The 16449-nt window shown below is 35.2% G+C and overlaps 1 protein-coding gene across 2 annotated transcripts in view; it reads right to left on the bottom strand.

The window, feature by feature from the left end:
• The window catches only part of ACBD6 (acyl-CoA binding domain containing 6), a 223456-nt gene that overhangs the window by 148327 nt on the left and 58680 nt on the right, over positions 1-16449 (bottom strand). For both annotated transcript variants that reach the window (XM_029229804.1, XM_029229803.1), the window contains exon 4: positions 8637-8719. In XM_029229804.1, the coding sequence (XP_029085637.1) occupies positions 8637-8719 (83 nt within the window). The remainder of the gene's footprint in view (positions 1-8636; positions 8720-16449) is intronic.

Below are 16449 nucleotides of genomic sequence, written 5' to 3'. Positions count from 1 at the left end.
ATGGTTGGTTGAATCCACGGATGCAAAGGAACTGTGGATATGGAGGGTCAACTATAAGTTATACTTGGATTAACCCGCACCTTGTTCAAGGATCAACCGTATAGATATATATAAAATCTTTATTTTATATATACACATATAAAATCTTTATATAATTTTTGATATGACTATAAACCATTAATATTCTAGAAGTTGAGATAAAATGTCTACAAAAAAATTAAGCTACCCTCTGTATTTTTTTAAAAAGCATGTTTTAATTTACAAATATAAAAAAATACAGGCATATTTTAATTTTACTTACAGCTGTTTCTCTCCCTGAAAGAATCTATTCTTACTCAAAGGTTTTTTAAGGAAGCTGGTGTAAGGAGCAAAACAGGTAAAGTCAACTCCTAACTTAAGGATTTAATAGTAGTCATAGTTTTCATACTTAGCATATTAAAAAATCTCCACTTTTAATTAATATCTAATTAAAATTTTAGATGTTAATATCACCTTGTAAAACACTGTTTTTGAGTCTCAATCTTATCAAAGACCATAAATGAGAGTCTATACTATGATCCTCAGGTAAAATTTTACAAATAGCACCTCCTTTCTGAAACACTTTGGTCCTAAGTCCTGGAAGAGACAAAACACTGCTTCAGCAGTAACAATGCTCGAGAAGCCTAGCAATGAGATCAAAGCACTAAGAAAGTGCTTTATGTTGTTTGTTAAGTTGTTCTTAAAATAATTCTTGAAATCCTAGGTACCAAATAAACACCTAGAAATTGTTTACTAAGTTGGCATATTTCACTGCCAACTTGGTAAACACATATTTTTTTCATATTTTAACATCTCTGATGGATCTTATAACCTTCAGCATCTTACAATTAATTAGTGACTTTTTTTTTCTTAATGGTATTTAAATAATGGTGTTCTAAAACCAATGGTGTTTTAATCAGTAAAGTAATAAGGTAGGTTCCAAATACACAGTGACAAATGGACAAGTGAATGAGAGAATTCATATATATTGAATCACAATCCTCCCACTCAGAGTGTTACTATAGCCACACTTGGTTTCAGACAATTATAGGAAATAACCAGTTGGTTTTCCCACTTCCTATTATGTGGTAATGGCAACATCTTTCACCAAGTAATAACTATTTTCAGACTGGGTTGTATATGTAGTGTATTTAGTTCTAAGACCATAGAATTCTTAAAAGCCTCAAATAAAAAGTTCCATTTACTATCTTACTTATGTTGATAAGGGTCCCTTCAAATGAAACCACTTACATTTTAAAATATTTTTCTCATATTTTTTCAAACGAGCAATGACAAAGGAAAGATCAATGCCCCAGGTACTTCTTGTAGATAACTTGTTATACTGGAAAAGTTATTTAGGCATAATTTATAAAAACACTAGTTACTAAAAATGCATTTTCACCTGTTAAAGCCTGGTTAACTCTAAAAAAGTCGACTGAAAATTTCTGATACTCTAAATGTCCATGAGAAAAAACATAGTTCAGTTCTGATCAATCCCTCTAAAACCAGTGCCCACATCAGAAAAATCTATAGAATCCCTTGGCTACAGAGATGAGTTACATTCTCAACCATTAAGGTAAGTCTAAAATCAATAAAAACAATTAATCTAAGGGAAACATCATCATCAGTATATTGATAAATGAAAGACTACAGTCTCTAATTTTACCAGTGAAGCACATTTTTAAAAACACTAAATGGAAAAGAAATTTAATTAAAAATGTAAACTGAAGATACTCACTATATTAATATAATAACAACTATCAAATTCAATTTCAATAACTGGAGATGACAATGATTCCTCAAGTATCTCAGAAGCAGTACAGTGTAGCAGTTAAGAGCAGAGTTACTAACCATGTGACCTTGGACAAGTAACCTAATTTGAGTCTCAGTTTCCTCATCTGTAAAACAGGGATATTAATAATACCTACATCTCACAGGATCATTCTGAAGGTTAAGTGGAATAATATATATAACACATGTGGTATAGTTACTAGCATACAATAAGTGGTCAATATATATTAGCTGACAGTTCTATTACCTTAAGATTTTAGCATATATTTTAAGCTGGAGTCATTTTTCATATTCATATAACACTCTCCATCAATTTACCTAACAAATATTAATTGGACCTTCAAGGAAATAAAAATAGGCCAATTGGTTGGAGCAGAGTGAACAAGTTGGGGGGGGGGGGAAATTGGCATTAGATGAGACAATGAGGGGCCCTGCAAGACATGTTAAGGATTTTAAAATTCTATCCTAAGTGTTATGGGAAATCATTACAGGATTTTATGCAGGAAAGTGCTATGAGGTTTGAGTTATAAATCTGGGGAGGAGACAGAAAAGGAAGTGAGGAATCCAGTTTGCAAATCGTTCTGTAGTGTCCTGGCCAAGAGAAGATGGCTGTTTAGAGTACTGATGGTAATGCAAAAGGCATGATAGCAGTGATAATGAGAAGCAGATGAATTTGGATTATTTTGAACATGAAGGAAACAGAATTTCTGATGTGTTAGGAGATGTGAGAGACAGAGAAGACCAATACGACATATAGACCTAGGAATGACGTACTTTACATGAAATACTGTTAAAAATACTTACCTAATGAATATATAAAATTTTATAGTAGGTAAAAATTTTTAAATAAAAAACCATGTAATTAATGTAATAATGCCTTTCTCACACAGAACTCAAACTTCAATAAACACCAGCATTTATTAATATATACAATGCAATCAGCAAAGACCTCATAAATTGAAAAGCAATGAAATGAACCAAAATTGCTTGCTTTCAGCATTGAGAGAATAGCTGGTAACAATTCAATGGGAATTAAGAAGATGACTTTGTCTATCACACAAAACTTACATCTTTGCTAACACTTTTAAAATACCTTTCTTTAAATATATCTGTAAAGCATTTTAATAGGAGAAAACATTTGTTTATATTATCTGTAACACATATAACCAACTTGTATTATAACATAGTATATCCATAACCATATGTCTTTATAATTGCACGTGCACGCATGCACGCACAGACACACGCTTAAACAAGACTAAGTGCCTAGCATTTCATAGGTACCATATACGGATAAGGATATAAGAAAGAGAGAAGGAAAAGATTAGAAAGGGTAGAGTGAGGAAAAGGATGATGCAAAAGGAAAAGAAAGAAGAGAAGCAGAGAGGAAGAGAAGATGATGGTTTTAGTTGATGAATGACCTCTTGTTCAGAAAGGGCTGTTGATCTGCAAACAGGTAGATTTGCCTATATGCTTGGTTGGCATCATGACGCTGAGCACACAGGAGCTAAATAAAGCACGCAAGAAAAGGGTGAATATGAGAGCCAGGAGACTCTTACAACAGTTATTGTTTATGTCAAGACCTGCTCATCCCAAGGGACCCATTTTCACATAATCTATAATTATCTCTTCGCTTTAATCGGCTTGTCATTCCTGAGGCTCTCATGGGCACTGGAAGAGGAAAAGCTCATTAACTAAACCTTTTCTCCTCTCTCCAGCCACCCATGGCTTTTAATTGCTTGGTGTGTTATTATCTAGGGGTGCAACTGGGATCATTTTCATAAGAAAGGGAGTAGAGAGAAGGAAGGGAGCCATGAGTCCCTGAGGTATGCACCACAGACAAACCTTTGCTTTCTCAATTATTTATGCCAGCTGAGGTTTTACAGGCTGAATAAATCCATAACTCAAGTTCATTCTGAGCAGTCACATTCTCAAGGGCGAGTTGCCCACTTGCCTATACACACTTGTGCAGACCTCAGAGAATAACCAGAATGTAACAAGACATATGTCATCCATTTTATCACCTATCACCAAAGTGTTAACACAATGTTGATCACAGGCAACACGGTGAAACAGGGAAGGATTTCACTACTACCAGCCAAACAGATGGAGGGAAGCAGGATAATCTTTTTGGTGCTAAGGGCAGTGGTATCAATGGGACAGTAGTATCCCAGAGTGACTCAGCCTACTAAAAGCATAAAAATCCAAATACTCAACTTTTTAAATACAAAGTATGTGTAATACATACTCTTGGTGTTTCAGAGTCTTAAACAGATTTGTTAAAAACAGGTTGTTAACAATGTGAAGCTTTGAATAAATAACTAAATGGAATTTTATACTATTTGATTCTATTAGTCACATTAAACCATGTAAACCAAAGCTATGTTGTAGCTTTTTTTCCAATCACATCTCTTTCAGGAAGATTTTAGAGTACAATTTATGTGTAAGTGACTGGCTTTTATGCTACTTTTATTTCAGTTCATATTTTCACCAAAAATACAAAATTAAAGCATCAAATTATCACTTTCATTCTAGTTTATTATACTTACAGTTTACCATTTTATAATCAGGACTAGAGAGCAACCAGTGAAAAAATATTTCTAAAATATTTTCAAAATCTATTATGGTTTAAAAATTTTAACTTTGTAAGTCAATGATGAAAGCATCTCTTTAAAATTCTACAGGCTCTTGTGTCTGACCACAGCAGTGACCTCTGGTATTCTCTGCCAAAAGAGTTCATTTGTCTCACAGAACAACTAATCAATTCCAGAGTCCATCAATCACTTTAGTTGTATACTGGTCTGGTCTTGCTTAAAGAAGGTCCAGATGGCTGCCTGTGTAAGTGGGATTAATAAGATTCTGATAGATTACATAGCATCAAACTACAAAATATAACAGGGAAGATCAAATGTTATTGCAGGGTGGGTTGGATACTGTACACGTTTCATTTGTTGTATTTTTAAATCATGTCCTAATTTCTCAATTTATGTGCCAACGTCGAGGTGAAACCTTCTCAGTTATACAAGTCACTGAAAGTGATTCCCTGTTAAGTGAGTCAGTATATGTAGTACAGAAGCATTTGACTCTTTGCAAAGCCCTATACTTATTAACCAGACCTTTTTCTGCCAGTCTGCAGTTTAAATGAAACACAACTGATCTCAAGACTAGAGTCACAACATCTGTTACTCTCTTGTTTCTACAGTTCCAAACTCAGATCTAGTAGCATTGGTCTCCCTTCCCAGTTTTCTTCTGCAAAAGCAAACAACCTGTACCTAATTCCATAGTTAGGTGATTTTAGCTCCCACCATCAGCCCTGTGCCCTGAGTCTCCACTGTGGGGACTCTATGCTTAGTAACAATACTAATAAAATTAATAGTTACAAAGTAACTTATTTTGTGCCACATACTATTCTAGGATGCCTGTGTATAAGTATTCATGTAATCCACAAAAATGCTATATGAGAAAGCATAATATACTATAATCATCCCCATTTTATAGATAAGTAACTTGTCCAAGGTCACAGAGCTAATAAGAGATGGAACCACCATTTGAATTCCAGCAGGCTCCATAATTTTTTGTACTTAATTAGCCTCACCTTATATCTCCTCCATTATACTACAGAACAATTAACTAGCTTCAGAATGAGAAACTGGTGTCAGGGCTCTGGAATATTAACAAAGAGATCTGTACCTATGACATTATATTGTCACTTTCTGTGAAAGAGTGGAAATAAAGGTCAGAACCAAAACAGTCAGGGAGCAAGCTCAGAATTGGCCCCAGTGGCCCTTGGCCCAGGAACATTTACAATAAAAATAAAATGGGCCCTTAATTTGTCACCTACAATGCATATTAGTCAGGAAACTGCCACAACAATGGAGCCCAAGCCCTAGTAAAGGGGTTCATTAGATACTGATTTTCCTAACCTTCAGAGATGTGGAGGGCTTCCCTGGTGGCACAGTGGTTAAGAATCCACCTGCCAATGCAGGGGACACGCTCGCATGCCACAACTACCGAAGTCCGTGCGTCTAGAGCCTGTGCTCCACAACAAGAGAAGCCAAAGCAATGAGAAGCCCGTGCACTGCAACGAAGAGTAGCCCCTGCTCGCCCCAACTAGAAAAAGCCCGCGCGCAGCAATGAAGACCCAACGCAGCCAAAAATAAGTAAATAAATTTTTTTAAATGTGGAAAAAATTATAAGTTTATATATTAAAGTATCCAAAACAGACCTTCAAAATACATTTTTATGTTCTTTTTAATGGTTCTATACAAGAAAGCTTTTCCTTTCATCCAAGTTTACCATTTGATGTTTCTAAAATTATAAAACCTACTGTCACTTTCACCTCAGCTGAACATTAATTCTGCCAAGAAACTGCAATTAACCTCAATTAAAGCACAATTTTCTCTTCGAAAAATAAAACACCAGATATTAAATTAAATCTGAGTCACTTCTTTAGGAATTGGGTAGAGGATAAGCAGGTAGGTTAACTTTTCCAGTTTAGTTTAACTCTTAGGAATACTCCAATTACCCAGATATCTACTATCACATCAATAGGAGTACATTTGATTTGCTTTCTGTTCTGCAGAGCTACTGTGATCAGTCATGTCACTGGATATTACAAAAGAAACTGTATTCAACGTGTCATTTTGAAAAATACTAGAGTCTGGGACCCCTTAAGGAAATCAGTACACAAAATAAAGATCACTATTTATAGATAAGTGATTGATATTATTAGAAAGTTAAGTATAGTGATTTTAAAAAAGCAAAGTTAAGAAACTATCTCCATTTAATTATCTAACTAGGAAAGTGGCCTATACATTTCTTTAGGAAAAGAGGTGAGGATGGGCATGTCTGATTTATGATAGGGCCACTAGGCTAAATGTGTGAGCCAGTCACTAAACTTTCAGCCCCTTGGGGGAAGCAGCTGTGGATACCTCCCAAGCTCTGGGCATTTTTACTAGGTACCTACTAAGTTCTGGGAACTTCCCCAGATACTGAGAATACACAGATGGATAAAATACTACCCTTGCTCTCCAAAAACTAACAGTTTAGCAGAAAGGACAAATTTTTAAAAATTATAATCCAATGTAGCATAACGTCACAGAAGCTATAACAAAAGTGTGAATGAAAGACTATGGGGGGCTTCCCTGGTGGCACAGTGGTTGAGAGTCCGCCTGCCAATGCAGGGGACACGGGTTCGTGCCCCGGTCCAGGAAGAACCCACATGCTGTGGAGCGGCTGGTTCTGTGAGCCATGGCCACTGAGCCTGTGCTCCGCAACGGGAGAGGCCACAACAGTGAGAGGCCCACGTACCGCAAAAAAAAAAAAAAAAGACTATGGGAACACAGAGAAGGAATGACTAACCTCCCCTCCTAGAAAAATGACTCTAAGGGTTTACTGACTTGATTTGAACATTTAATAAACTTTGATTAATATGGTTACGGTTCTAATACGCCATTTTTTAGAAGCTCTAAGTAGAGAATATACAAATTAAGAACCCCCCAAACATGTTCTGATTCTATAAGGGTTAAGGGGAAGGGGGAGTTAAACTCTGAAAATGTTTTTTAAACTGTGCTTCCTCAAAACTACATGGGCTTCTCAGAGCTTTCAGGGTACCTCAAGGGATCAGGGTGGCAAATGTACTCCAGGCCAGCAGCATTCTTAAACGGTATCTTTATTTCCCTCAAATCTCCATCAGTCTTCCACTATATCACCCCAAGTAGACATTTAATCTTAGTAAAAAATGATGTGCTTGCTATGCAAATAGATTCAAGACAGGGCCCTTAGTATTAGCTGGTCATTAAGTAGAAACTATGAGCATTTGAAGTTTTTGATTCATAGGGGTATCAATAGCTTTCCTTCTAGAATGCTACCTGGGAGTTCTTATCACTAATTATGTGGTGAATAATGTCAGCGACTCTTTTGCAAGAGTGAAGCATAAAATTCTGGTACAATTTCCTCTTCATTCTATGAAGATAGATATTTCCCTTCAATTTAGGTGAACTCAATTTTCCACTTGAAAATTAGGGCTCATTTATTTCATGTTAATAATAAGTGAGAAAAGTAAAGCTCAGATGACGCAGAAGGGGAAGAGCATCAGAAGTTCCTATTTCTTGTTTTTGCTTGTAAAGTAACAATCTTAGGAGAATGTGTCACGTGGCTTTAAAGCAGGATAGAATCCTTTTTCTGATTTACACAGTGTGTAAAGAAAACAATAATCCAAGAAATTTCATACATAACATACAAAATTTAAGGACCTTTGTTAAATAATGCAAAATGACCTTTAAAAATTTTTTAATTTTGTTAAAAATACATAAAATCTATCATCTTAACCATCTCTAAGTGTCCGGTTTGGTAGCATTAAGTATATTCACATTGTTGTGCAACCAGTCTCCAGCACTTTTTCATCTTGTAAAGCTGAAATGAATTTTAACTTGTAGCTAGAGTAAACTACAGAAATTAAAATATTTAAAAGAAATAATGATATTTTGAGGAAAACTAATGAGAACAACAACAAAAATCCATAGCTTTAGATTGAGACACAAAACCTTGCCCTACCAACTACTTATGCGGGAGAAAGGTTATTACCTGGCACTGATTCAGATACTTACAGATTTTAAAGATTATACACATAAAAATTTATTTCCTGCCATTTATTATCCTCCTAGAGATACCACCAAATCGGTTTCATGTTAAGAAAAAGTTCTTCAAATGAAAGTTTTGGGTATTAAATAAATAAATTTATAAACACACACACAATGTATACATACACACACATACTATACATATATGTATATACCCCTATTGTTGAAGACCAGAAAAGAATTTACCTGATGATTTCTTCGTGATACAGAGAACTAACAACTGGCCCACCAAAACCAGTATTTGCTTCTTTTCCTTTCTTCTCTGGTGACTGTGGTTGGGGGGGGGGGGGGGATTGGTGGGAAAAAAGACACATGGATTAAAGCAGTGTGCATTTAAACCGGTTACAAAATACTACTCTGTTAAGGAACACTAATATTTGATGATCCACCATTTCTCTAAGGCCCTAGTGACAATTTTAGGATGGCACCAGAAAGGCAAGAGGACTCTCAGGTCATCACAGCAGCAGAATGAATACCCTCTATCAAGCTAAGGTTATTCCACTACTGTCTTCTGGAGCCACCTAAGAGCCATTCCCCTAGCTGATTATGTTAGCTATGTTCACTGTGGAAAACAGAGACATTCAGTGTGGAAAAATGAAAACAAAATATGAAATATAAATACCAGACCTGAGTGTGATCAGGAAAATCATATCTAGGTTAACAAAATTAAAGTTCCCAAATAAGCAACTAAATTGTAATAAAACTTAAAATTTAACCATAAAAAAATAAAGAAAATATTTTTAGGTGGCAAGAAGGAAGGGTGAGAAGGTAGAAGGGAGACAGGAAAGAGGTTGAGATCTAAAATAAAAGAAAAAAAGCAAACTTATGGAAACGCTTTCCAAAATCAAGTATTCAGTAGGCTCTGTCCCTCTATGTTCTCAAAAAGCACAAGGTTAAGATTAAATTTAAAAATAAGATTCTTCCAAAACATGTATGTAGAAGCAGTGAACCTGGATATTACTGTTGTCTGAAAGATCAAATTGCAACCTGTGCAAAAGCCCACATCTCTTGCAATATTGACAGTTTTTAGGCCAGGATACCCTACAAAAATAAAAACTCTGATTCTGAACATAAGTATTATCTTAGAGTCAAAATTACTTTTATTATTTAATTTGACTGCAAAAATAATTAGTTTCACTTCAGAAAAATATAGACAGTTCCCCTATACGTGTTTTTTTTTCTTACTTTAAAGAAGGGGTTTTGCTTTATTGTTGTTACTTTTTTTGTTTGTTTCTTTTGGTCTGTGAACCACTGGGCTGAGGAAAAGATCCTTTAGGCAACATATTCTGTCAGTTCGTAACACCATTAGAGGAACTAAAGTTTCAAGAAATGGTGCAGATTTTTGAGGCGAAGTCGGTTATCAATTTATGACAGAAACAAAGGTATAATGTCATAAACAACAACTACCATCATGATTAAATAATAAAGTATATAAAGTACAATAGCCTGATGTTGGCAAAAAAGAAGCACAAAGTAAATGCAAGTTCCCTCTCTCCTCTGAGGACCAAGTCTTCGAGCATAAATGCTGCAAAGAATTTTCAGGATAGAGAATGTTTTCCCTTATACTAAAAAAGCACAATCCAAAGGGAGAACTTACTTTATTTAATCCAATTACATTCTGAATACATACTCCATTAGTAGGATAAAGTTGAAACATACTTGCTGCCCAAGAGATGCTTGCTAAATGAATAACAAAATTGGAAGTGAAAAAACTGGATATCAAAGGAAAAAAAGAGGGAGAGAGAATCAAGTATAGAGTGTCAAGCACAGTTTCCTGAAAAGGAACTGACTCCAAGAAGATAACATAGCAGAAAATCTAGGTGACCTTAGGTTTGCAATTACTTTTTAGAAACAACACCAAAACCATGATCCATGAAAGAAAAAAACTGATGTTAGTGTTTATTAAAATTAAAAATGTCTGCTCTGTGAAAGATACCATTAAGAGAATGAAATCACAAACTGGGAAAAAAACCTTTGCAAACACAAATCTATTAAATGACTAGTATTCAAAATATATCTCAAAAGACTCTTAAAACTCAACAATAAGAAAACAAATAGAAAATTACAGGCCAATATTGATGGTGAACATAGATGTAAAACTCCTCAAGAAAATATCAGCAAACCAAATTCAACAAAACATTAAAAGGATTAAACACCATGATCAAGTAGGATTTATCCTAGGAATGCAAAGATGGCTCAACACCCACAAATCAATCAATGTGATATATCAGATTAACAAAATTAAGGATAAGATCATATGATCATCTCAACAGATGCAGAAAAAGCATTTGATAAAATTCAATATCTGTTCATGATAAAAACTCTGAACAGAGCGGGTACACAGGGAATGTACCTCAACATAATAAAGGCCATATATGACAAGCCCACAACTAACATCATACTCAACAGTAAAAAGCTGAAAGCTTTACCTCCAAGATCAGGAACAAGACAAGGATGCCCATTCTTACCACTTTTATTCAACAATGTATTCGAAGTCCTAGCCACAGCAATTAAGCAAGAAAAAGAAATAAAGGCACCCAAATTAGAAAGGAAGAAGTAAAATTATCTCCTTTCATAGACAACATGATCGTATACACAGACAACCCTAAAGACATACTCCCCCCCAACCAACCAATCTGTTAGAGGTAACAAATGATTCCAGAAAAGTTACAGGATACAAAATTAACATACAAAAATCATGTCATGTCTGAGGGAGACAGAAGATAAAAAGGTTTTCTAATATTAAAAAGTGATGAGTGCTATAGAAAAAAAATTAGTGTAGGGAAGAGGGTTGGAATTTTAAATAAGATGGTCTGGGAGGGCCTCACTGAGAAGGTCATTTGAATAAAGACATAAAGGAAGTAAACAAGTGAGTCCTGCACATATCTGGGGGAAATTGTCCCATGAATAGGAAACAGCCATTGCAAAGGCCCTGTGGTGAGGGTATACTTAGAATGTTAGAGAACTGAGGTGTTCATGTCTTTTGCCAGAAAGCAATTAATGTATTTTAGGGGGCAAGACTAGAAGCAAAAACACATGGTTGTTCACAAGACAATCATAGTTTCTATCAGTGTCATTCACTGAAACCCTTAACATGAAGTAGGCAATTCAGAATAGATACCTGTAGTTTGCTTGGTAATTATTTGCTGTGAAAATACATACTACTAGTTAGGAGTTATATGGTATTGGAAAGGGATGAGTATATTTCTTTCACTTAGTTAACAGCCTTTATTTTTTAGAGTAGTTTTAAGTTTAAAGAAAAATAAGCAGAAGGTACAGAGTGTTCCCATATACCCCTCTCCTCAATTTTCCCGTATTATTGACATCTTGCGTTAGTGTGGTACATTTGTTACAATAGATGGGCCAATATTAACACATTGTTATTAGTTAAAATCCACAGTTTACATTACGGTTCATCTTTTGTGTTGCATATGGGTTTTGACAAGTGTATAATAACATGTGTCCACATTACAGTATCATTCAGAATAGTTTCACTGCCCTAAAATTCCTACGCTCCAGTTATTCATCCCTCTCTCCCTCTGAAGCCCTGGCAACTACTGATCTTTTTACTGTCCTCATAGTTTTACCTTTTCCAGAACATCACACAGTTGGAATCATACAGTATGTAATCTTTCTTTCACTTAGCAATATGCATTTTAAGTTCCTTCATGTCTTTTCATGGTTTGATAGCCCATTTCTTTAAAAAAAAAAAACACAAAACTCTTATTAGTTTTTGGGAAAAAAACCCATAAAACTTACCATCTTAACCATTTTTATGTGTAAAGTTCAGTAGTGTTAACTATATTCTACTTCCCCTGTATCAAAACAAAAAATTTTTCTCCAATCTTCACCATAAGAATGTGGTGGGCCCTGGGGGTCAAAACCCATGAAAGCAGGGGGCCTTCCTAAGGCTGAGCCCCTGGAAAGCTTTTAGCTCTTCAGCTAGTCCACACTCACCCTGCAGCAATTCATCAATTACCATTTAAGTGTTCCTACCAGTTCACGGTTCAAACAGCTTTTGTTCCCAATAAGCAGATCTCGAGTGTGATTCTATGTATTCACCTGTCACCATTTGGGGAGTGGCAGTTTGCCCTGTGAACTCAAATCTCAGATTAATCTAAGAATAGTCCATGATTTTCAGTTTGGTCAGATTTTTGCTGTTGTTGAAGACAGGAGAGATGATTTCCAAGTTCTTTACATGTCAGAGCTGAAACTGGAAGTTCAATTGTCTTTTGAAGACATTTTAAAATAAAAAAAAAAAGGCTTATATTTACCCACATATTTGTCACTTCCAGTTGTCTTCATTCCTTTAAGCAGGTCTAAATTTCCATCTTATACACTTTTCCTTTTGCCTGAAGAAGTTCCTTTAACATTTATTGTAGTGCATGTCAGTCAGCAACGAATTATCTCTGCTTTTGTCTGAAAAATCTTTCTTTTTCCCTTACTTTTTTTTTTGTATTGACATGAGATTCACATAATATAAAATAAGCCATCTAAAAATATACAATTAGCACAGGGAACTCTACTCTGTGCTCTTTGGTGACCTAAATGGGAAGGAAATGCAAAAAAGAGGAGATAAATGTATACATATGGCTGATTCACTTTGCTGTACAGCAGAAACTGACACAGCAGTGTAAATCAACTCTACTCCAATAAAAAAAAAATTTTTTAAAAAGACAAAATAAACAGTTTCCCCCTTTTAAAAAACAAAAAATATATATACAATTGAGTGGCATTCAGTACACTGACAATGTTGTACAACCACCAGCTCTATTTAGTTTCAAAACATTTCCATCATCCCAAAACAAATCCTTGAGCCCATTAAGCAATCACTCTCATTCCGCTTCCTCTTAACCCTAGCAACCATCAATCAGCTTTCTGTCTCTATGGATTCACCCATTCTGGATACTTCATATAAATGGAATCACACAATATGTGATCATACGTGAGCAAGTATCAGTACTTCATTCCTTCCTATGATTAATACTCTAAACGTATATATATATATATACATACTCTATATTATATATCCATTTATCAGTTGATGGACATTTGGATTGTTTGTACCTTTTGACTATTATTGTGCTATGAACATTTGTGTACAGCTATTTGAGTACCTGTTTTTAATTCTTTTGGGTATATATACCTAGGAGAAGAATTGCAGGGTCATATGGTAATTCTATGTGTAACTTTTGGAAGAACCACCAAACTATTTTCCACAGCACCTGCACCATTTTACATTCCCACCAACAATGTAAGATGGTTCCCATTTCTCCACATCCTTGCCAACGCTTGTTATTATCTGTCTTTTTTATTATAGTCATCTTAGTGTGTGTGAAGTAATACCTCCCTGTGGTTTTGATTTGCATTTCCCTAATAACTAATACTTCATGTGATTGTGGGTCATTCTCTTTGGAGGAATGTCTATATTCAACCCATTTATTAGTTATCTTTTATGAGTTATTCATATATTCTGGATACTAGATCTTTATCAGATATGATTTGCAAATATTTCCTCCCTTTCTGTAGAATGTCTTTTTACTTTTTTGGATAGCAGAAAAGTTTTAATATTGATGCAGTCCTGTTTACCATCTTTTCTTTGGTTGCCTGTGTTTTTGCTGTCATATCTAAGAATCCATGGCCAAATCAAAAATCACTGAGATAAGTACATATTTACTTCAGTCAATATGGTTCTCATTCATATTTTTTTAGGTCGTTGATCCCTTTTGAGTGAATTTTTGTATATAGTGTGATATAAGAATGCACCTTCATTCTTTTGTATGTGGATATCCAGTCGTCCCAGCATCATTTAAGAGATTCTTCTTCTCCACTGAATGGTCTTGGCATCTTCATCAAAAATCAACTGACCATAAATGTGAGGGTTTATTTCTGGACTCAGTTCTATTCCACTGGTCCATGTGCCTATCTTTGTGCCAGTACAACACTGTTCTAATTACTGTTATTTTGTAGTAAGTTTTGAAATGGCAGGTGTGAATTTTCCAATTTTGTTCTTTTTCAATATTGTTTTGATTATTTGGATCCCTTTATAATTCCATATATATCTGAGGATCAGCTTTTCCATTTCTGCAAAAATGTTAGTTGGAATTTTGATAGACTGCATTGAATCTGTAGGTCACTTTAGGTAGTACTGCCATCTTAACAATATAAAACCTTTCAATCTATGAACATGGGATGTCTTTCCATTTATCTAGGTCTTCCTTGTCTCAGCAACGGTTTATGGTTTTCAGTGTAAAATCTTTCACCTCCTTTTAAAACTATTCCTGGGTATTTTATTATTTTGTATGCTACTGTAAATGGAATAGTTTCCTTAGTTTCCATTTTGGGGTGTTCACTGATGGTGTATATTAACCCAACAGATTTTTGCATGTTGATCTTGTATCTTGCAAATTTGCTGAATGTTTATTAACTCTAGTAGTTTTGGGTGCTTTTTTTTGGATTTTCTGTATTTAGGATGATGTTATCTGTGAACAGTTTACTTTTTTCTTTCCAATTTGGATGTTATTTTCTTTTTCTTGTCTAATTGCTCTGGCTAGAATTTATAGTACATGGTAAAAGAAAGCATCCTGTCTTATTCCTGATCTTAAGGGGAAAGCTTTCCATTTTTCAGCCTTGAGTATGTTACCTGTGAATTTTTGGTAAGCAAATCACCTTCATTTCTGAAAGCTATTTTAACTGGTATAGATTATAAGTTGATAGTTTTTTCCTTTGATGGTGCCTCTATTGATCTATTGAAGAAGTCTGCTGCAGTTCTTACATTTGTTCCTCTGTATCTTTTTTTTTTTTGGTATGCATGCTTTTAAGAGTTTCTCTTTTTCACTGATTTTCAACAATTTGATTATGATGTGTCACGGTATCATTTTTATTTACGTTTCTCCTGCTTGACATTCATTGAGCTTCTTGTTCCATTGGTTATGGCAGTGATTCTCAACTAGGGGAGTCTTTCTTTGTTTGTTTTTTTTGCCCCTATCCTCCATTTGGTTGTCACAAGTGGTTGGTCTTATTGGCATCTAGTGAGTAAAGACCAGGGTTACTACTAAACATCCTACAATGCACAGGAGAGCCCTCCACAGCAAAGAATTACCCAGCCCCAAATGTCAATAATGCAAAGGCTGAAAAACTCTGGTTTATGGTTTCATCAAATGTTTAAAATTTTCAGCCATTATTTATTAAATTTTTTCTGTCTTCTCTCTCACTTTTTCTCTTAAGGGATTCTAATTATATGTATATTTGTTCAGTCTTTTTATGCTCTGTGCTTCATTTCTGTTTCACCTGCTATATCTTCAAGTTCACTGATCTTTTCTTTTTTTTTTTTGCGGTACGTGGGCCTCTCACTGCTGTGACCTCTCCCATTGCAGAGCACAGGCTCCGGATGCACAGGCTCAGTGGCCATGGCTCACAGGCCCAGCCGCTCTGCAGCATGTGGGATCCTCCTGGACCTGGGCATGAACCCGTGTCCCCTGCATCGGCAGGCGGACTCTCAACCACTGTGCCACCAGGGAAGCCCCACTGATCTTTTCTTATGCAATGTCTAATCTGCTGTTAATTCTTCCCAGTGTATTTTTCATTTCAGATGTTAACTCTCATCTCCACAAGTTCCATTTGGGTCTTTCTGTATCTTCTGTATCTCTCTCCATTGTGTTCATGTTTTCCTCTATTTTCTTGAATATATAGAATATATTTATAATAGCTGTTTTTCATCTTTATCATTTCTGTATCTGCTTTCACTGACAGGTTTTTCTCCTGGTTATGGATCATATTTTCCTGCTACTTTTGCATGCTTGAAAGACTTTTACCGTAAGCCAGATATTATAAATTTTACATTCTTGTTTGCTGGATTTTGTTGTGTTCCTTTAAATTATGTTAGACTTTGTTTGGGCATTAATTCAGTTACATGGAATCAATTTGATCCTTTCAAGGCTCATTTTTAAGCTTTGTTAAGGCAGGGGCAGAGCAGCCTTTAATCTAGAGCTTAATTTAG

Source organism: Monodon monoceros, unplaced genomic scaffold (assembly GCF_005190385.1).
Source record: "Monodon monoceros isolate NGI ecotype Baffin Bay Population unplaced genomic scaffold, NGI_Narwhal_1 Super_Scaffold_18, whole genome shotgun sequence".
Taxonomy (NCBI): domain Eukaryota; kingdom Metazoa; phylum Chordata; class Mammalia; order Artiodactyla; family Monodontidae; genus Monodon; species Monodon monoceros.
This window is presented reverse-complemented; position numbering and strand designations above follow the sequence as displayed.